At 52.3% G+C, this 20,473-nt stretch overlaps 2 protein-coding genes across 3 annotated transcripts in view; one reads left to right on the top strand and one right to left on the bottom strand.

Annotated features, from left to right (window-relative positions):
* CSPG4 (chondroitin sulfate proteoglycan 4) overlaps positions 1-14,953 on the bottom strand; it is a gene marked incomplete at its 5' end in the record, with an annotated part of 36,326 nt that extends 21,373 nt beyond the window's left edge. The window contains one exon of the mRNA XM_080663893.1: positions 14,866-14,953. Within this exon, the coding sequence (XP_080520019.1) occupies positions 14,866-14,953 (88 nt within the window). The remainder of the gene's footprint in view (positions 1-14,865) is intronic.
* Positions 1-20,473, top strand: part of SNX33 (sorting nexin 33) — a 214,178-nt gene that overhangs the window by 75,219 nt on the left and 118,486 nt on the right. The window lies entirely within an intron of this gene.

Raw genomic sequence — 20,473 nt, 5'->3', positions numbered from 1 at the left:
ACCACAACAACAAAACACACCTGAAAATGTAAAATAAAGACCCTTCCTCCACAAAGACTGAACTCAGGGATCTAGACTGAGGCCTGAGGGAGATGGGGAAGGAAAAACCCAAGAGAGACGGAGAAGGCAGGATGTCGGCAGTGAGTCTGCTGCTGTGGACAGGAGCAAGGAGGGTGAGGAGGGGACACCCCGCAAGCCAGTTGGGGACAAAGGGGTTCCTGCTCTAGGTGAAGCTGGACTCTTCCACCGTGGGTGACAAATCCTGGTTCCAGATCCAGGGTAGGGAGGGGGTGAGGCTGGGAGAGTCCCCCAGGGGAGTCCAAACAGTGGGGTACTCTGGGAGTGTCAAAGCAAGGGTGAAGGGTCCTTTGTCTTCATGGGTGTGTTTATGAATGGCCCTTTGTGAGAGCAGGGATGGGCCAGGTGTCCTTCCCCTGTAGCTGGGCCCTCCCTGAGGTCACCTCAAGCCAGATCCCCATTATTCTGCTGCCCAAGCCAGTGAACCTCTAATGAGGCTGGGGTAGGGAAGTTCCTTCTGATTTAGAACCTGATGGGGCTGATGTTCCCTATGCTGCTCCCTCCCATTGCAGAGTTGGGAGAAAATGTACTGGTATGAGAACTCAGTCCCACGGAGCAGTGCAGACCTTAACCCTTGCACAGTGGGTAGTGGAGGAAGTGAGTGCAGAACAAGGGAGGATTTGGTGTGTCTCTGAATACTGGACCTGTCACCTGGAAGATGCTCATGCACCTAGCACCCTCAGTGCTCACTACCTGTGTCCTTGGTTCCAGATGGAGTCCATAACCCAGGGTCATTCAAGCACCCTCAAGGCTCAGCCATAGGAACAAGAGTAGATTAGTTCAAAGTCATGGGGAACTTAAAACAGTGGCCATTCCTGTTCCTCTTAGGAGACAATAGCTTGTCCCAGTAGAGTGTGGGAATCACTGAGGGTAGGCTGTTGGAGAGGCTCCTGTACTTGTGGGCAAACCCCTGTCTTTACATCTCAACACTACAGAGACCTCAGCTGTGGTCCCCATTCCTCCTCACTTTGAGAACTCTTGACCACAAGACTCACTCTCAGGGTACTTGACCTTGTGTTTGGTTGCCAAGGAGTTCAGGGCAGGACAACGGCTTCCTCAGTTATTGGCTGAGCCCTGACCCTGGTCACTGGCCTCAGCTACTGGTCTTCTAACCAAGCACCTGGAGGCCATCCATGCCAAGGGCCATACACTGAGGAACATGTCCAATTTAGGAACCCCTCTAGAAGGTGAGTGCCTCTGGAGAGGAAGCAGGGGACTAGTGGGGTAGAATACTGAGCTTGGTCCACAGACACTGATCGGGCAGAGTTGGTGTCCTGGGCTCCCAGCCATGTGTTCCTACCCTGAGGCCACGTGGGACACAGAGGAAGTGGGAGAGAAAATGAAAGGTTTTGCTGGAAGAAGCAGCCCAGAGTCCACCCAGTCTGGAAGGCTGGGGCAGGAGGAAGCAGGGCCCTCAGTGGAGTCTTTGTGGAAGCCTGCTGTTCTCCAAGCCAGAGGCATGAAGGGGTGGGGCTTCTGTGGCTTGAAGCAATTCTGAAAGGCTTTTCCTTGTCCTGTGATTTTCCTCCTTATACAGGGAGGATTTCTAGGCCCTCATCCACATTCCCTTTCCCCTGGCTTTCCTGGCCCTGGAGGGAATATGGGTCCCTCATCTCAGTTGACCAGGTAGGAGTTCTGGAGAGAAGAAGGAGTGAAGGAGCTTGCCTGGCATCTGGCCTGCCCAGCCCCCACCCCCAGCAGGGTCCCCATGAGATTGCTCTCATTTTACAAGTGAGAAAACTGAGGCAAGGTGGATAGTTACCTGTACTAGGGTATAAAGAGCAGCTGTGGAGTGGGATTCAAGACCTTGTTGGTGTGCTTCCTGAGCCTGCTACTGTAGGTGTCAGGGTGGGGTATGTATATAGAAGGGGGTGTTGATTGCTATGTGTGACTTGGAAATGGAGCATCTGCCTGAGTGTGAGAACTGGCCCCCTGCCTGGGGAAGACACACTTTTTCCCTTCCTGTCCTCAAGACTCCCTCTTTGAGGGTTGAGGGTAGTAGAGGGGGAAGGGAGGAGGGAAGGGGAGAGCATTTGTTTTCCATGCATGGTTTGGCAGCTGGCCTCTCCCAGCATGGCTGGATGGGGTCTGGCTTTGGATCTTCAGGGCTGGCTGAGGATGACATGTTCCAGAAAATAGTGATAAGTGAGTCAGCACTGAAGAAGATCCCTCTCTGATCCACCAGACCATAGAGTCTTAGAGGTCATGGAAGAGGCTGGAGAGGTGGGAGGTGTGGTTTCCACCCAGGTGAGAAGCCTGCCTTTAGGAGGCTGAGGGGCCATCCCCTCTGGCAGAACCCCTTCTGCTCTGGGATGAGAAATCTCAGAGGGCAGGTGTTGTAGAGGTGCCTCAGGGTTTTTCTGAGCCTGGCAGATGGCTTAGAGACAGTGAGTGTGAGCTGGGATGGGGGAACAGTGGAAGCCAGACAGAGGTCTGGACCAATTTGAAGCAACTGGTGCTCAAAAGGCTATGTGCCTTAGAGAAGACACCACTATCTTTGCCTTAGTCCTCCCATCTGAAATATAGGGAAGGGAGGTAAGATGACCCCACAGACAGAGGTTCTGTATCCAGGAGACCTGGGGGAAGCAGAGGCTTGGGTCAGGGATTCCCCCCCACCCCCCACCCCCGACACACACTAGTTTTTCCATCTGTGAAAAGGGACTGAGGTGTGGAGACTGACACATAACACCTGAGCCCTGGCCAGCTCAGCCTAGCCCAGACCAAGAGGAACTGCTGGTGGAGAGGTGTGGTCACTACAGTGAATACAGCAGAATTCACCTCTGGCCTAAGGGATGACAGGCCTGGCCAGACTGGAAATTCTTGAGAACAGGGCCCAGAGCCTGTGTCCTGTGCCCAGGGCATCTATCATTCAGGAGGACTAGACACATGTACTGACAGAGGAAGTATCAGCACCTAAGGGAATACAAAGATTAAATGAGGAAGAATTTGGCCCACATGAGGGATTTTCTATTGGCAGAGCTGACAGCAGATAGGCAGAACAGCAAGCTCCCATACTGGTGGCCTGTGAGGGTGGACCAGGTAACCTAAGTGTCCTTGCTAGTGGCCTCTGTGCCAACCAGGTACCCCAGAGGTCCCCAGACTGAGTCCTCCCACAACAGGCCTGAATCCTCTTGGCATAGGTCCCTACCTAGCATGCCCACTAATTATGTAACCCCTCTAGCCTGTCAGTATCTCCAAGCTGTGCCCATCCTGCCACATTCCCTAGCCCCGTGGTTGGCAAACTGCGGCCTGCAAGTCACATGCGGCTCTTTGGCCCCTTGAGTGTGGCTCTTCCACAAAATACCACGGCCTGGACGAGTCTATTTGGAAGAAGTGGCATTAGAAGAAGTTTAAGTTTAAAAAATTTGGCTCTCAAAAGAAATTTCAATCATTGTACTGTTGATATTTGGCTCTGTTGACTAATGAGTTTGCCGATCACTGCCCTAGCCCATCTCTCTTTCCTGGCCTCAGGCACCACCTCTTTGCTATGGTACCCACATCTCTGTCTCTGGCACCGGCCAATGACCCCTAGACATCTACACCAGGAACAACCCTAGGAACCCCCAAACCCAAGCCCACCCATCTCAAGCCAGAGTCAGTGTCATCTCTGCTCCCCATCCAGTGAAGGTCCCACCACTCACCCACTGCTAGGCAGAAATCTAAAAGTTGTTTCAGACATTCTCTCTCCTCCCTCCTCATGGAAACCCATCCTACTCTTAAATTCTCCTTCAAATTCATCTCCCCCTCTTGCTCCTCTATGCTATCCCGCAAAGCAGATGGCCACCATTAATTGCCTGGCTTAATAAATATTCTGCCTTGTTTTGCTAATAGCAGCCACAGTTAACCTAAAATGAAAGTCACTCTATCATCCTTCTTTGCCTGGAATACTTCGATGGCTCCCCATTGCCCCATGACCAAACCTCAACCCCCTACTGCAGCACTGATGTGGGTTGCTGGGTGACCTTGCCCTGCTCCACAGGCTTTCCTGTGCACCTCCCTTGAACACCCCACGTGCCACCCTCACCAGACCTTGGGCTGTTTTCCTTTCATATCTGTCAGGTTCTTACTCCCAGCCTCTGCTCAGAGCCTTCTACGTGGTGAGCTCTTCTTCCTTCTCTGCCTGTGAAATGCCCTCATGCTCCTTCATAAAAGTTCACCTCATCCTTCCCCACAGCCCAAAGCTCCTCTGTACTGGGGGTGCAAAGACACTCCACTGTGGCTTGGGGAATTGTGTCACTGTCACTTCTCTCTTTGTACACTGTGAGTCTTGGGATAAGACTGGCTACTTGGTGAAGGGAGATGGGAAGGAAGGAGGGTGGACCCAGGAGGATGAGAGGGGCAGCCACATTCCCTAGTGGACTGCTGGCAAGGACGGCACCTGGGGGCTTGACCAGCTCTATCCAACCTGTCTCACCTCCAGGCTTCTTTCTAGTTCCCCTCTGCCCTTTAGGGCCCCAGTGCCCAGAGGTAGGGGCCTGGACACAATGTCCCCACCCTGCCCCAGCCAGGGAGTGCTTTTCTGGGCCTGTGGTAACAGAGTCTGGTGCTTGTTTTTAAAGAAAATAGAATCAGAGCCCCTATTTATAGCTAGAGTCCATAGCACAGACAGGAGATAGATGGGATTTGAGGCTGTGCAGGCTCCAAACAGGCTAGGGAAAGGAGATGGGGGAGGAGGAAGAGGGCCTCCAAGGCCCCCTCCTTAGCCCCCCCACCCCCCTTTCTCAGCTGCTAAGGAAGTGCCTGTGGGATCTTGACACTCCCTGGGACAGGATATAGCTGCGTTTTTGGACAGGGGAAGGAGGGGACTTGGGTAAGGGAGATGGAAACTTTCTCTTTGGATTGGTCCCTGGAGCCCAGAGTCTCTGTGGGAATGGGTGGAGGTGAGGTGTGTCATGTCTTCTGGGAAGGCAGAGAAGAACCTGTGGAGGTGCCAGCTGCAGAGAGAGCACTTTGGACTGCCACCAGGACTGGGTAAAGGAAGAACAGAGCAAGGCCAGAGAGATGGAGCTGACAGAGGCAGAGAGAGAGAGAGAGACAGGGATAGGGGAGAGTTCTGCAGTTCAGTTGATCCTGTGTGTGGAAGGGACATAGAGCAAGGAAAGGTTTGAAGTGGGGGCTTCTGTCCCACAAAAAGTCTTCCTGGTGCTCTGGGCAGATTGGGCAGAGTCTGAGCTGGATCCAGTGAGGAAAGGCAGGAATTGGACATCTCTGTGGCCTTCACCTCAGAAAGCCAAGCCATGCTCACTCCTACCCTGCAGGGCTCAGGGCCTGTAGACCCCCCATTCCTGGCAATCTCAGGGTGGGAGGCCCAGACCTATTTAAAAGCAAAGAAATGCTGTGGAAGCAGGGCCGATGCAGATGGGCTTTGTCACCAAAATTCCTGAAGGACTGTCCTGGGCAGATGGGGCAGGGTAGTGCCAGGATCATTAGGGGCAGGTCTGGGCTCTGGATTGCTAGGGGGTGAGTTCCTCAGGCCTGAAGGCGCTAGCCTGAACTCACACCTGCTGCCAGCTTCTATTCTGACTCCTCCTTCATTTGGACCTTTGGGGGCTGCAGCCTGAGGTATGTGTCATGGAGACTTAGCCACACTGGTGACTCAGACAGTTAAAAAAAGAAGCAGCTCTAAGCAGTGACTCAGCTGCCTCTGGAGGGGCTGGGTGGGTCTCTAGCTGGTACAAGATGGGGTGGTCTGGGTTTATTTTTGGCAGGGTGGGGCTGGGGTGAGGGGGTGTAAGATGGGAAGTGGGAATGGAGAGAAGCTGCTACTCTCATTCCAGGAGAGCCCCAGGGCTTTGTGCCACAGAGAAAATCAGTTTCCCAATGCCTGGGAGCTCTGGCGGGCTGGGCTGCCTCTCAGTCCTGTCCCAGGCCCAGCCTACCTTGTTATGTGGCCCAGAACAAGCATCTGGCTCTGTCTGGACAGAAGCAGAGTCTCCTGTCCTATTCTTAAGAGGCTTGAGCTCAGAATTTTAGAGTTGACCTTGAAGGATGAAGATCCTACACAGAGACCCAGAGAGGAGCAGAGGTCTGACTAAGGCCACCCAGATCCCTACAACTTCTTTCCTTCCCCAGGGCTGTCAACAGTTGAAGGGACAGGCTCCCATCTGAGTACAGAAGTACCCCCTTATTTGTAGTTTTGCTTTCTGTGGTTTTATGGTCAACCATGGTCTGAAAATATTAAATGGAAATTCCAGAAATAATTCATAAGTTTTAAATTGTGTACCATTCTGACTAGTGTGATGGATCATCACTTTGTCCAGCGTCTCCACACTGTATGTGCTCTCTGCCTCTTTATCACTTAGTAGCTGGTTTAATGATCAGATCGGATCAGCTGTTGTGTTCAAGTAATCCTTATTTTACTAATGGCCCCAAAGTGCAAGACTAGTGATGCTGGCAATTTAGATATGCAAAAGAGAAGGCGTGAATTGCTTCCTTTAAGTGAAAATGTATAAGCATACCTCAGAGATATTGAGGGTTTGAATCTATACCACAACAATGAAGTGAACTTTGCAATAAAGTGAGGAACACAATTTTTTTTTGTTTCCCAGTGCATATAAAGGTTATGTTTACACTATACTGTAGTCTATTTAGTGTGCAATAGCATTATGTCTAAAAAACCCAATTACATGCCTTAATTAAAAATACTTTATTGCTGCCCTGGCCAGTGTGACTCAGTTGGTTGGAGTGTTGTCTGATGAACTGGAAGGTTGTGGGTTCAATTCCTGGTCAGGGCATATACCTAGGCTTTGGGTTCAATCTCCGGTCTGGGAGTGTGTGGGAGGCAACTGATCGACGTATCTCTCTCAAATTGATGTCTCTCTCTCTCTCTCCCCCTCTTTAATATTCTAATAAAAAATAAAAAATACTTTATTGCTAAGAAATGCTATCCATAATATGAAAAATGGCACCAATAGATTTGTTTGACAAAGGGTTGCCACAAACATTCAATTTGTAAAAAAAATAAAATAAAAAATGCAATATTTGTGAAGCACAATAAAACTAGGTGTGCCTGTTTAGGAGAGAACATAGTATATATAGGACTTGGTACTATCTGAGGTTTCAGGTATCCACTGGGAGTCTCAGAACGTATCCCCCATGGATAAGGGGAACAATTGTACCTGCCCCTGGAGGGGCTCAGCTGGGGTCCAAATGGGTGGCTGGAAGCATGTGGGCACCAGATGCCCAGAAGTAGAGTCTCAGCCAGCAGCTGGGGCCTGGATTTTATTAGCTACTAGAAGCCTGGTGCACGAAATTCGTGCACGGATAGGGTCCCTAGGCCTGGCCGGCGATCAGGACCGATCTGTGGGGCAACCAGCAGGGCGATCGGGGGGTTGGGGGAGGTTGGACCGCTGGCACCCTCCTTGGTTGGCCTGATGCAGCTCACTCACCAGCCCCATCCCCCACTGCCACTGCCGGTCGGGGCCTGCAGGCTGGGGGTAGCTCCTGCATTGAGCGTCTGCCCCCTGGTGGTCAGTGCACATCATAGCGACCGGTTGTTCCACTGTTTGGTTGATTTACATATTAGGCTTTTATTATATAGGATTAGCTCACATCCGGGGAGCTAGCTGGGATCTGTCCAAAGGTCTATTGAGAAGAGTTACTCCTGTGGGGGTGAAGGCAGAGGATGCCCACACAGTGGGGTTTTGAGCTGGGGACCCAGGCTCTGGCTAGTTTATTATCCAGAGTGTCCCTCCAGTGGCATCCCCACCCTCCTCGGCTGCTCATTTCCTGAAACTCACTTCCCCTCATCTCTACCAACCCTGATCTCACACATACAGGGACTCATCACCAACATCCCAATGGCTCCAAGCAGCTCAGGGCAGAGGTCCCTCACTCCCTCAGTTTGCATTTTGCTCCTCACTATGCAGTCACTGCCGCTTATGAGTTGTGGTAATACCCCATGGGAACTCTGGCAGTTGAGCCATCTCATGACCTTGGACTTCTGCCCCTACCTCTGGAGGGGCCCCCGAGGGGTGGGCAGAGGAAGAGAAAGGTGGTTAGGCTCCCTGTCAGGTAGGAAGTGCTGGTGCCTGTCCTCTCTTTGTCCCGGCTCATCTGCTTTTGGGACAGGTCTGAGTATCATTTGGTCATTTGTTCAGCACACATTGATTGTATTGCACTCTGGCTCAATGATATCCATCTAAGGGAATATTAGGATTTGGGTCAGGGCTGTCCTGCTTCTCCTCACAGTGGGAAGGGTATGCAGGTCTCAGCCAAGAGGGTCAGTCAGATGCAGACTCCCTTCACCCTGGCCCTTTTCTGAAGAGTCCTGGGCAGGCTGTCAGTGGCTGGCTGACAGCTACCTTAGGAGCCTACCTCCTCTTTTCCATGTCACTTTATCCCACACAGACCCTCTCACAGGGCCCTCACATCCAATACCCCACCTTGGGACCTTTCTGAAAGATTCCTAAGCAGGAGCCCCCGTCTTGCTGGGGCTGCCCCCATTCCCGAAGGAGATGGATATAGAGTAACAGCAACCTCGGGAGCAGATACCTATTCTAGGTAAAGGGCTTTCATCCTTGACGAACAGAGGAAGTAGGCATTATTTATCCATTTTAGAGAGGAGAAAACTGAGGCTCGGAAAGGCCAAATCCCTTGCCCAAGGTCATGCACCCAGTGGTAGGGCTGTAATTAAATCCTAGACGCTCTAATACTGTGTTCTTTATCATTATGTTCCTGCCTCCTTCATCCCCCAGCCCTGTAGAGGTTCCCACAGCTAAGGACTCACAGTGGGGAGAGGTGGGGCCTGAGTCAGAACTGAGAGTGGAAAGGGAGCTCAAAGCACCCAAAAAGGGTGATTTGTTCCTTTCCTGACCATTGTGGGAAGTGTGTGTGTGTGTGTGTGTGTGTGTGTGTGTGTGTGTTGTGTGTGTGCCTGAGGCCTGCCTGCTGGCTGGCCTAAAGCTGCAGGAGTGTGGGGCTGGTCCCAGCCAATGTGCATGAGAAAAGGGGGCAGGGAGGGGCTGGTGTCATGGGAATCAGCATCCAGGGCCCACTGATATTTATAGTTGGCCCTCCTGAAATGTGGGTGGGGGAGGAGTTGCTCTTAGGTGGGAACGGAAGTTGGTCTCCTCTTCCCAGTCCCCTCTATTCCCTAGAGAGCCGGCTGTCTCAGGCCAGAGGCCTTGCTCTGGTGGTGGAGCTGGGGCTGTGTGTCCTGAGTTGGGGGTTTCCCCCAGGACTTCTGTCTCAGGGGCTGGGCACTCTCCTTGCTAGGCTCTGAGCCAGGCTGCTGAGCAACACGGTATGTGTGTGTGCCCATGCTCCTACTGGGTGTCACACTGATGGAGGTCATGGACCAAGGGGCAGAGGCCAGATGAAGATAGGGGAAGAAAGGCTTGTAAGCTCATAGAGATGCAAGGCAGGGGCCTAGAAGGAGGGCAGACCAGGCTGTAGGCCTCAGCAATCAATGGTTAGAAAGGCTCCCAAAGGTGGTGATGTTGAAACTGGGCCTTAAAGGATGGGGAGAAAAAGGGAAGTTAGCAGTTGTAGGGAATCGGCTGGGCAAAGGTGAAAGGGCGCTAGAGGTTATGGATTATTATCTGCTGTCCTAGTTCATCAGTTAGGCGGTGGGACACAGGATCACTTGGAATGTGGAGGCTGGTATTTGAGGTGGGGACAGGCAGGTGGCACCATGAGGCTCTTGCTTACCTGGATGCTTAGGAATGTCTCGTTTGGCTCTAGAAGGGTTAGGATGGGATGCTGGGGCATGAGAGGCCAAGCCCCCAGGCCTGACTGGGAGGAAGTTGGGACTGTGTTCTGCTCCCTGACTTTGGGTCTCCAGACTGTGTCCACCTGGGGAAGGACAACGTCCAGGGGTCCTTTGTAACAATTGTGATTTGGATTCTCTGAAAGCCAGGAAGTTTTTCCTTGTATCTGGCCTGAATCTCCTATGCTCTCAGTATGTTTTAACTCAAAGCAATTCATTGGTTTTCAAGTTTTTTTTAAGCCACAGAATACATTGTCAAAAATAAAACTCCAATTTATGTTCATGAAACTGTTATGCATGAATTAGGGTGGGGCATGTATCCTATATTTCTAGATATGGGTATGTTAAGCCCTGCAGCACCCTGGGCACAGTCTGGGAACTCCTGGTTGGCTCAGTGATCTTTATGCCCCTTTGTGGGTCCAGTCTGGTGCTCAGCAAGAAGTGGAGACCCCTGAGAAAAGCAAATAGGAGGTCTGCTCTCAGGGAGCTACTGGTCTCGTGGGCAAGGCCACATCTAGACCAGGGTATAAGGCCAAAGAGCAGAGAGGCCCAGCCTCTGCCCTGCTAAAAACTTGCTGTGTGACTCTGAGAAAATAGTTGCCCCTCTCTGGGTTCTGGTTTCCTTGTGAACCATGGGGGTCTGGCCTGGGATCAGCAGTCTCTGCAGTAAGGTCTGGGAGGGGAGGCAGTCTTGCTGACCCACCATGACAGTTAAGCCATGAGAGAGACACACACTGAAACAGTTTAGCATGAGCAGTGGAGGAAGGCCTGGCAGAGCCAGCTCCTTCGAAGGCTGGGAGCTGGCAGGGCATGGGCAGGAGTTGAGTGGGAGGAAGGAATGGTCAACAGGATAAGCACTATCCAGAACATGGGTGAGCCATGCCACCAAGCCATCTTGCCAGCAGCCCCAGAGCCACTCCCCTACATCGGAGACAAATGTGATTTCCTTTGCCATTCCAGCTGTTGGAGGAGGAGTGCGGAGCTTTCTTGAAGAGGACCTGCTTATGCTATGAGAAGGTGGAGAGGATTTGGAGAGGTGGGGTGTTGGAGGGGCATGGGGGCATGGGAACAGAGATCTGGGGGCCTCAGGGAGCTGTCTCTCCCTTGATGACCTGTCTCTCTTCCCTGCTGGGGGGCCTATGCCCACTGGTGGTGGCTGTCCACCTGTTTATATATGGGAGAGCCAGCTGTTGTTGGGGTGAGAACACCATGGTTGGTGTGCCCAAAGAGTGACCTGAGGACAGTCCCTCCTGTTCTTTGAGCCTCATTTCTTCAACTGTAAAATGGGGCTGTCTTTGGCTTGCAGGGCTGTGAGGCTGCATGGCAATATGATTAGCCTTCCCACAGGGTATCTCTGGAGGTAGGAGCCCTATTATAACACAGCTTCATTCTCTCCCCTGTTTGGAGTTATGGACTCTCCTGAGAAGCAGGAAGAACTAGGACTTCCTACCCCAGAGAAAATCCAATTACAAAATTGTTCATACCAATTCAGTTAATTAAAAAATGACCCCTACACATTCAGTAACAATGAATATAGTACTTCTGAAACACACCTACATTTGCACCGGGAGAAAGAGTCCTAACTCTAGAAGGCTCTACAGAACTAGACATATGCTGGGGCAGGGGGCATGTTGGAAGGAAAAGGGGAGCTGGATGGGGCTGGGAACTGGGGTACAGGCAGTGAAGGAGCAGAGGGACCAGGCAGTGAGCAGGCTTAAGTCCTGGACCCAAAGGCCCCTTTGTTCATTTGCTCCTGGCACCAAATAGGAGCCACAGCTCAGCATCGCACCCCTGGTCCCATCTTGTCCTCACCTCCTTCCCCCTCAGGTACCACCCAGCCCAGGTCTGTGAGATATGGGGCTTGTATTTCCAGATAAGGAGGCAGCAGCCATCCTGGGCTCCTGGCAGCAGCCACCCACCCAGGTCTGAGAGGGCATCTGGCTGTGTGCCGGTTTGTCTGTACTCATGTGCGAGCCCACATCTGTGTGCACCAATGAGTGTGTATGACAGGGTTATTTCCAACTCCCCCTCCCCTGCCTGCCCCCTCCTGGGCAGCACGCCCAGTTCCCAGACTGAGCCTACATACATTTCCTCTGAGAACTCTCCGCATGCCCCACTTCCTCCTAGCCATCGCCAATGGCCTGGCCCACCTGGCCTGGCCCTCTTCTGGCCCCCTTAGGCGGCTGCACTGAAAGGCCCTTCTTATCCTGCCCAGGCAGGCAGGCAAACATTGGGAGGGGGCTCAGTTATACTTGGTTCTGAAACAGTTTTTCTAGAGCCTGGGTGGGCTGGGCCAAGGGCCCTAGTCCCTGCCCTGCCCTGAGGCTCAGGCTAGTATGTGCATGGCTCAGAGACTGTTTCCCCCAGACCAGTGGTTGGCAAACTGTGGTTCACGAGCCACATGCAGCTCTTTGGCCCCTTGAGTGTGGCTCTTCCACAAAATACCACGTGTGGGCATGCACGTACAGTGCGATTGAAACTTCATGGCCCATGTGCAGAAGTCAGTTTTTGGCTCTCAAAAGAAATTTCAATCTTTGTACTGTTGATATTTGGCTCTGTTGACTAATGAGTTTGCCGACCACTGCCCCAGACCATCCAGCAGAGTCTGCCCTGGTTCAGTTCCTTGCACCTGGTCCCCCCATGCTCTCTAAGACAGCCCCATTAGTTCAGAGCCCCCATCCAGGTTACACAGGAGCCCTCCCTGCCAGGTGCTCTTGCCTGGGTTCCACTTCAACCCCTCACCTATCTTTCAAAGGCAGCTATACCCGTTCTATGCTCACTCCGACCTCCAATTTTGTCATCTCCACATCAGCTCAAACCCAGTCTTCCCCAATGCTTGTTACTCTGCTAAGGGCCTCCCACAGTGCTCTGAAGGAGCTGGATACCACACCTACTCCCTCAGAGCAGGACTGGAGGCTCTTCCCTGGCAGCTGGGCTTCTCTGTGAACTTAGGGCACTTTGCTTCCTCCCTGGGGCCTCAGTTTCCCTGTCTGTACAATTGGAAGGCTGGACCAGATGGTTTCCAAGGGTGTTCTACTCTCAGGACCCATGACCTAGATGTCCAATGTGCCTCACTCTTGTACCTTGAGGGCCTTTGGGGCCAGAGGTGTCTAGTGGTGGTAGGAATGATGCCCTCCTCAGGCAGGGGCTGTTTCTACTGCAGATACCAGGAAAGGGAGTTAACCAGGCATGGTGACAGAGATGGGTTTTTGGAGAGGAACTCTGCCTGGGATGGGGAGAGGAAACCAGCTCACCCACCCGCTACCCAGTTCCAAATCTTTCCTAAAGCAGGGGTTGGCTTAACGTTATAAAGCCCCACTGGCATCATGTCATCTCCTCTCTGAAACCTTTGTTGGCTCCTCAGCAGGGCATGGGCAGTGGGATGCATTTTGCCATTTAAAGTTTCTGTGCCCCAGTGCGATTGCTTTTTCTGGCTCGTGCTCAAAATGTGCCTTTCAGCCAGGCTGCTGGCCTTTCTATCTCAACATCCCTCTGCTCATACCACCTCAGGCCTTTTCTCATGGAACCCCTTCCTGGAGTGCTGACTTTTCACATCCTCCCAGCCTTGGCTCAAGGATCATACTCTGCCCTGCCCCAGCTTGCCTCTGGATTTCTTTTCTCCATACTCTTTATCAGGATCTTTGCAGACATGACAGGAATTGCTGTTTGAGTTCTAATCTGCTTTTCTACCTCCTGAATGAAACCAAGTTCAGCTTATAAATTTCTGTGCACTCCTCACTGCCCAGCATGGTACCTGCACATTGTCGATGCTGAGGAGGTTTTGAGAGAGGCTCTCAGTTGAAGCCAAGGTAGTGGTGGTGCTGGATCCTTTCCCTTGGCTGGAGGCTGGGGAGCTACATGAGCGGGCCTCCGTAGTCACATCAGATGCCCCCTTCCCATCTCTCTAGAGACCCGCCCATCACCCAGGCTCTGAGACCTTGGAGGATGGAGTCTCTGGGGATGGGAGTAGCAAGCCTGGGGATCTGGCTCTGACTCACCCCAGTATGTGTGGGGTTCTCCCCTGACTCATTTCCCTTCTAGTGGCCTGAGCCCCTGGAAGGGATACTCGGGTCCTTCCTTTTCTCAAAGTTGCTCTTGGGAATGGTCCCAAAAGCTGTAGGCTGAAGCACTGATTCATACATGGGTATAATGACTGATGGGTTCTGAGGCCACAATTCTTATGCTTTCACTGAAGGAAGAATGATGCAGTGGTGGGATTTCTGACATTGTGACCCAGAGGGGACACATCCTAGCACCCTTCAGAAGGCAAACTGTCATTCAGTCTCTGCTGGGGTCAGCCACCAATGCCTGGGACAGGGAGGTGTGTCATTGCCCAGAGCTGTCTGAGGGACAAGCCCCTGTTGGAGCACAGGATATGGAGAGGCACCAGCCCTGCCTCTAGGAGGCTGAAGAGTGGGTGGTCCTGTCTGTCACCAATCAAGACTTCTCAGTGAGGAGAGAGGAGAGAGAAAAAGTCAGGAGGGGGATGAGGAGGACAGGAGGAAGGTGGCGATGAATAAATCAGACAGAAATTGAACCTGTGAACAACGGGAGTAGGAGCAGTAATAGAGCTGGAGGAGACCAGAGGAGGCTGGAGGAGGTGGAAGCTGAGGTGCCTGTGCCCCATCCCCCCAGCACAGGGTGGGGCAGGGTAGCTCCCTCCCCATTTCTTGCTTTGCAGCACTCCCCATTCCTGGCCTGGGTGGCTGAGGCTGGGGTACTTTTCATCACTGGGTGTCCATTGGGCACCATGTGGTCACGGAAAGCCTACTGGGCTCAGGGAGCTCAGACAGCGTTGAAGGGGCTCCACTGGGTTTGGAGAATAATCCTGCATAGTGCCATACCCTGGGCAATACCTCCCTAGGGCCAAGCTCAGGAAACCAGAGCCCATATTACCCTGAGATGGAGAGCGTCTATCCCTGGTGGAATTCCCAGAGACCCCAGCCTGGGGTGGCAGGAGCACAGCCTCCTTGTTTCCTAGTCTGGGGCCCACTTCTGGGGCCCATCTCTTTTCTCTTTCTAAGGAACCCTCCACAGCTCTTGCCAGTCTGGGTTGGGGTCTCAGCTTCCTCACTTACCTGCAGATGCTGGTTCTGCCAACATAGCCAAGGTCAAAGCCAGGGCCAGGGCAGGGGCTGGGGTTCGGGGCCGAGGACCTGCATGCATTGCAGCGGGCTGGCAGCCGGACTTGAGCGCCAAAGTCTCCAGTTGAGAGAAGTCGGCTCTTCTGGTGTGGGCTGGGGCTCCCAGTGCACATAGTCTACTTAACTCTGGGGGCGGAGCAGCAGCCCAGCCAGCACTCGGATTTCAGGCCTGGGCTCCCTGCCTGTCCTTCCCTCTGCCCCCGCCCCAACAACCTTCTTAAAGGGCCCGTGCTAGGCTACTCCTTCCTATGGAGGGGTGAGGGGACCCTTACAGCTCAGTCAGACCCAGACCCCACCCTGAATATTTGGGACAGAGTCCCAGAAGAGATTAGACCTACATGAGTTAGGGTGGCCCACTTATTTCTCTTCCTTTTGCCCTTGCAAGGATTGGGGGCAGAGTCTCACATTAGGGCTAGGAGGAAGGACCCCACCTCACATACTGCTTTTGGGCCTCTTTTCCTCTGAGGTCTCCTCAGGATTCCATTTGGGCAGAGAGGCATCAGCCTGAGGTTCTACACCTGCTCGATGCCCACTGGTGTTGCAACCTTGACCGCTCCGCTCTGCAGAGCCTCAGTTTCCTAGTATGTAGAGGAGAGATGTCCTACACTCACCCACAAGGCAGGAGGGATTCTCAATTCCGTGGTATCATTTGCCTTAGAATAGCCTTGCAAGGTGGGTAGAACCACCCCTCTGCCCATTTCATGGAGTAGGAAACAGGCTGAGAGCCGGAAGTGGTTCTTTCAAGGCCCCCAGGTGGAGATTAGGTCCCTGACCATTTGGTACCAAAATCCCAGGCCCCCTGACTCCTGAATTTGGGTGTTTCAACTTCCTGGGGCTGCCTCCTGGAAATCTGGCCCAGGATTTAGCTTCTACCTAACAGTTTCAGGCTGGGGCCTGGCTCCCTCCCAGGCAACAACCTCATCCTGTCCCAAACAGGAGTAGAAAAGGCTATATTATTGTAGAGTTCCAGCACCTAGAGGCTCTGCCTGCTCTCTGCTGGTCCTGGCATCAGCATTGCCTGGCCTCAGTTTTTATGTCCAGAGAAAGGGTGGAAGCACATCCCTGCAGTGCTCTCCCTTCTTGTATCAGAATTCCTCTATCACATCTGCCTGCTTAAGCCCATCCTCAACCCCATCCCACCAAGTACTCTCTCCCCAGCCTCTCCCCTTGACCAGTAGCATTCTCACCATGTGTACAGCATTTCACAGTGTGCAACAAAATTAAGTCCACTTAATTTTGAGATGAAGAAACTGAGGCTTAGAGAGCTTATGGGACTTGAGAGAGTCTACACAGCTGCTAAGGAGTGGAACCAGGTCTTTGATCCCAAGCCCAGCACTCCTATCACCAAGTGTGATAGTGCCAAGTCTGTGAGGTGGTTGTGAGCACTGATCTTAAAACCAGCCCTGATTTAAAATTTCAGAATTTTTACTTAACTATCCAAACTTGAGAAGTTGCTTTACCTTTCTGGGGCTCAGTTTCCTCATTCCTAAAATTGGATTTGTGAGGATTAAATGCTTTAATGTACTCAAGTGTCTAGCCCAGGGCCTGGTATACAGCAAGTGTTCAACAAATGCTTGTCCTTTCTTATCTTTTTCTGTTGTCCTGCTGCACATCCGTGTTTCAGTTTGCATACAGCTTCACATTCTTCATTTCCCTTGAAGGAAAGCCCTTTGAAGGTTGAACTTTCCCCTTCAGAGGCAGCTGCATATAGTAGATGCTCAATAAATGCATTGTGGGGTTGACTAGGAAGCCAGTTGCTGCTGCTCTGTGGGAATTTTGGCAAAACTAAGAAGTCTCATCTAGGTCACCCTAGAAGGCCTGGGGTGGGGCTGTGCTCAGTTGGTCTTAGTGGCTTAGCTGATTCTACAACTTGCTCCTTTCCCCGGCTTCTCCCCTAGTCAGTAAGGCACCTGGTCCTTGTTAGGGGTTAATTTCTGGCCTAGTGTGAGCCTGGGGCAGGGGATGGCAGCTGCTGGGAAGACTGTGTTTGGAGGAATAGAACTTTCATTTTAGGAATGAAAAAAAAAAGTTTGGAGAAGGGCTTTGCCTCTTTATGAATCAAAAACTTGGGGAGAGATTTCCACCCATCCCATCTTCCCATTCTTCCCTCTCTCCGTGTTCTGCCTGATTCCTACCCACACAGATTTACCCACCAGGAGTCCACTGTCTGTGGAGCCTCCAGTTGCAGTTCAGGATGGAGTCAGTATTAGCTCGAAGCCTCCCTTGCCTTGTTGCTAGCTAGGGGGAGAAATGGGCCTGGAAAAATAATGGCAACCCACGCTTGCTTCTCTGCTGAGCCTCCCTGTTTATAAAACATTCACCTGGTCTCTTGAATACTCTGAGAAGTGTGTGTGTCAGGCGACCATGCTCCCTTTTCACTGATGAGAAAACTGAGGCTATAATGGAAAAGTGTTGCTGGGGCTCTGGCACATACAAGCCTGGCCTTTGCTCAGCCTGTAGCCCAGCATTTGAACCCCGGACCAGTGCTGAGTGGCATCATGTCAGGCAGACTGGCAGAAAGTTGGGGCCCTGCATTGCTTCTGAACTGGTTCCTGACTACTTCCTACTATCTCAGAGCAAAAGTCTCTGGACTGGGCAATGTCTGCTGCCTGCTCCTCAACTGTCCTCTCCCAACCTCCTCAGAATGCCCCTGAGACCCTGAAGCTCTGGCATCCTCAGGCCTTCTCCCTCTGCATTCTGACCTTTGCCATGACTTTCTCTGGCTTGGGTTGGCCAGGTGTCCTCAGTGACCATCTCTGACTGCTCCTGCCTCCCTGGCTGCATCTCAGCTTCCTCCAGGAAGCCCTTTCAGCCCCCCTTCCCATCACTGACCTCCTTTTCCACAGACTCCCTGGAGAAGTGATGTCTCTGTATTCTCCTCATGCCTAGCTATGTCAGGAAGTCTGAGTCAGGGTCTTCCCTGCCTCCTGACTGACTGTTTCCCAGCAAAGCACAGGACAGCACCCCCAGTCTGGGGAGAGGGAGACTCAGAACACATTCAAAGAATAAAGCAGGATGCCCACAGTCCAGGGGTGGAGAAGGATTCCAAATTTTCTGAAGCTACAATGACCTGTGGTATGTGCTGCCTCAGTTTCCCCAAGAGATCTGCTTCTTGGAGAACAAACAAGAGAGCCCCGCATCACTCCTTTCTCTGCCAGCAGAACTCAGCCAACCATGTTGGTCAGGCCCTCCTGGTCACTCTTACCCTCAGTGCTTTTGGGATTAAGAGTGCCTGCTCTGGTAGTGGCCGTGGCTTGGTCCTGCCCCTAGCCACAGCCTGGCACTCTGAGTGACTCCATATTTTGCACCCTGAAGACCTGAGCCCCACCCAAGGAGGCTGTGACCAAAGCCAGTTTGCCAGTAAATGGTGTGTGCTTATAGTATCCAGCCGTGGGCAAACTCCGGCCCGCGGGCCGGATCTGGCTGTTCTATCCGGTTCTCTTGCTCTCCCCTCCGCTCCTTTACTTTGAATTTATATTAGTTCACACAAACACTCCATCCATGCTTTTGTTCCGGCCCTCCGGTCCAGTTTAAGAACCCATTGTGGCCCTCGAGTCAAAAAGTTTGCCCACCCATGGCTTATACCCTACATGGGATGGTACCTGAGCTGGGTGTGCTTTCACTGTCCAGGTCCTGCCCTCAAGGAATTGGCCTTCTGCCATGAAGGACACAGAACCCAGGCCACTACTGTGCAAAGAGACACAGGTTTTTGTCCCTGATTCTGTGCCCCTGCAGTCTCATGAGCAGGAGCTCCACAGCAGCAGGCCCCAGGCCTGGGCCTCTTACAGGGGCCTCTGCTAGGAGTGGTCTTGCTCCTGCTCTAGGCTGAAAGCATTGATGGAGCTCCTCCAAGTGTAGAGGCCAGGCACAGGGGGAGTGGGGCAGCCATTCCCAACCATTACAACATTTAGGAGCTGAAATATCATGTTTGCGGCCCCCGGCAGCCGTCTGTGGACTGGAGGCCAGTGGCAGGACTTCGCCCTGGCCAGGGACAGGGTCTGGGCCATGCCCCAAGCCCTTCTGGACAATCAGACTGGGGGTGGGAGGACCATCTCAGAGCCTCTGTTCCCAGGAGCAGACACTCATCGTGCAAACCACATCCACAAAGGCTGTGGCTTCAGTGGCTGTGACCAGCTGGCCACAGCTGACTCCCCTGGGGTTTCACTATTTCTAAATAGTGGTTCATGTTGTTAACCCTGCTGTGCCCCACCAGTGGACACCCAGCTACCTACAGAGGAAGCCTTGGGAGGGGGAACAAACCGTCCCTGTTTGGATGGAAAATCTGCACATACTTGCTCAGGCTCTAGCATAGGGCAGGCACATTTGGGGACTGTGGAGGGCTTCCCAAAAGGATGAGAAATACCTCCTCAGAACTATGAATGAAGCTTCAGTGGATGTTAGGGGATGTGGGTCTGAGCTGGCAGCTGGGCAGGGCAGTGGAAAGAATGTGGGGTTAGGGAGCCAGAAATCTGGTTCTGCCAAGCCTTTCTGTGTGGCCTCAGGTGAGTCACTTCACCTCTCTGCACCATTCTCCTAATCTGTAAATTGTAGAACCACTGTAACACTTGGATGATGCTCTCCAACAGAGGTGCTAGGGCTTCATAAACTGTGAAGGACAGTGCCTGGTGGTTATGTTAATGGGAAGTATTAATGCCAGGGTCCTGCTCTCTGCATGACTCCTGGGAATCCCTTGAAGGAGAGGCAAGACTGACAACCAAGAGCCAGCTGGAGCCAGCTGGCAGAGCTTAGCTGTGTGGGGCTTAGTGGGTATGCCACTCTACACAAGAACATAGAGCTTGGATTTTGGCCCCATTGGCTAGGTGTCCTTGTGCAGTAAAATACCTGTGGTAGCCAGCCTCCAAGATGTCCCTCAGTGGTCTTCTGGTACTCATGCCCTTGTGTAGTCAACTTCCACATTGAATAGGGCTGACCTGCATGATCAATAGGGCATTGCAGAAATGACAGAGAATGACTTCCAAGGCAAGATTATAAAAGACATGGAAGCTTCTGCTTTGCTCTCTTCTGATTGCTTGCTCCAGGGGAAGCCAGACACCATGGCCTGAGGTTAGTTAAATAGTCTGTGGAGGACCCATGTGGAGAGGAACTGAGTCCTTTGCCAACAGACAGCATCAACTCACCATTCATGTGAGTGGCCATCTTGAAAATGGATCTGCCAGGCCCATACAGATGACTACAGCCCCTATTTGTGACATCTTGATTGCCACATCTTGACCTGGAGCCAGAACTATCCAGCTAAGCCACTCTTAAACTCCTGACCTACAGAAATAGCCTTAGGTTTTGAGGACAGTTTTGTTATGCAGCAATAGGTAACTGATACAAACCTGTACAACTGTAAATGGTAGGCCAGTGAGCCAGATTGGAAATGTGTCTGGGACTCAGAGAGTAGTAAGACTCTGCTTCTTTGAGGATGAGTGATGTTTCCTTGACCAATCAATGAATAGAGTCATTCATTCATTCAACAATATTTCTCAAGCACTTGAGAAATGTTAGGCAGTATGCTGGGGGCTGGGGACCCAAAAGT

The sequence above is a fragment of the Plecotus auritus genome, assembly GCF_963455305.1.
Source record: "Plecotus auritus genome assembly, chromosome: 1".
In the NCBI taxonomy this organism is placed as follows: domain Eukaryota; kingdom Metazoa; phylum Chordata; class Mammalia; order Chiroptera; family Vespertilionidae; genus Plecotus; species Plecotus auritus.
The sequence above is the reverse complement of the archived record's forward strand: the minus strand, read 5'-3'. Positions and strand labels throughout refer to the sequence as shown.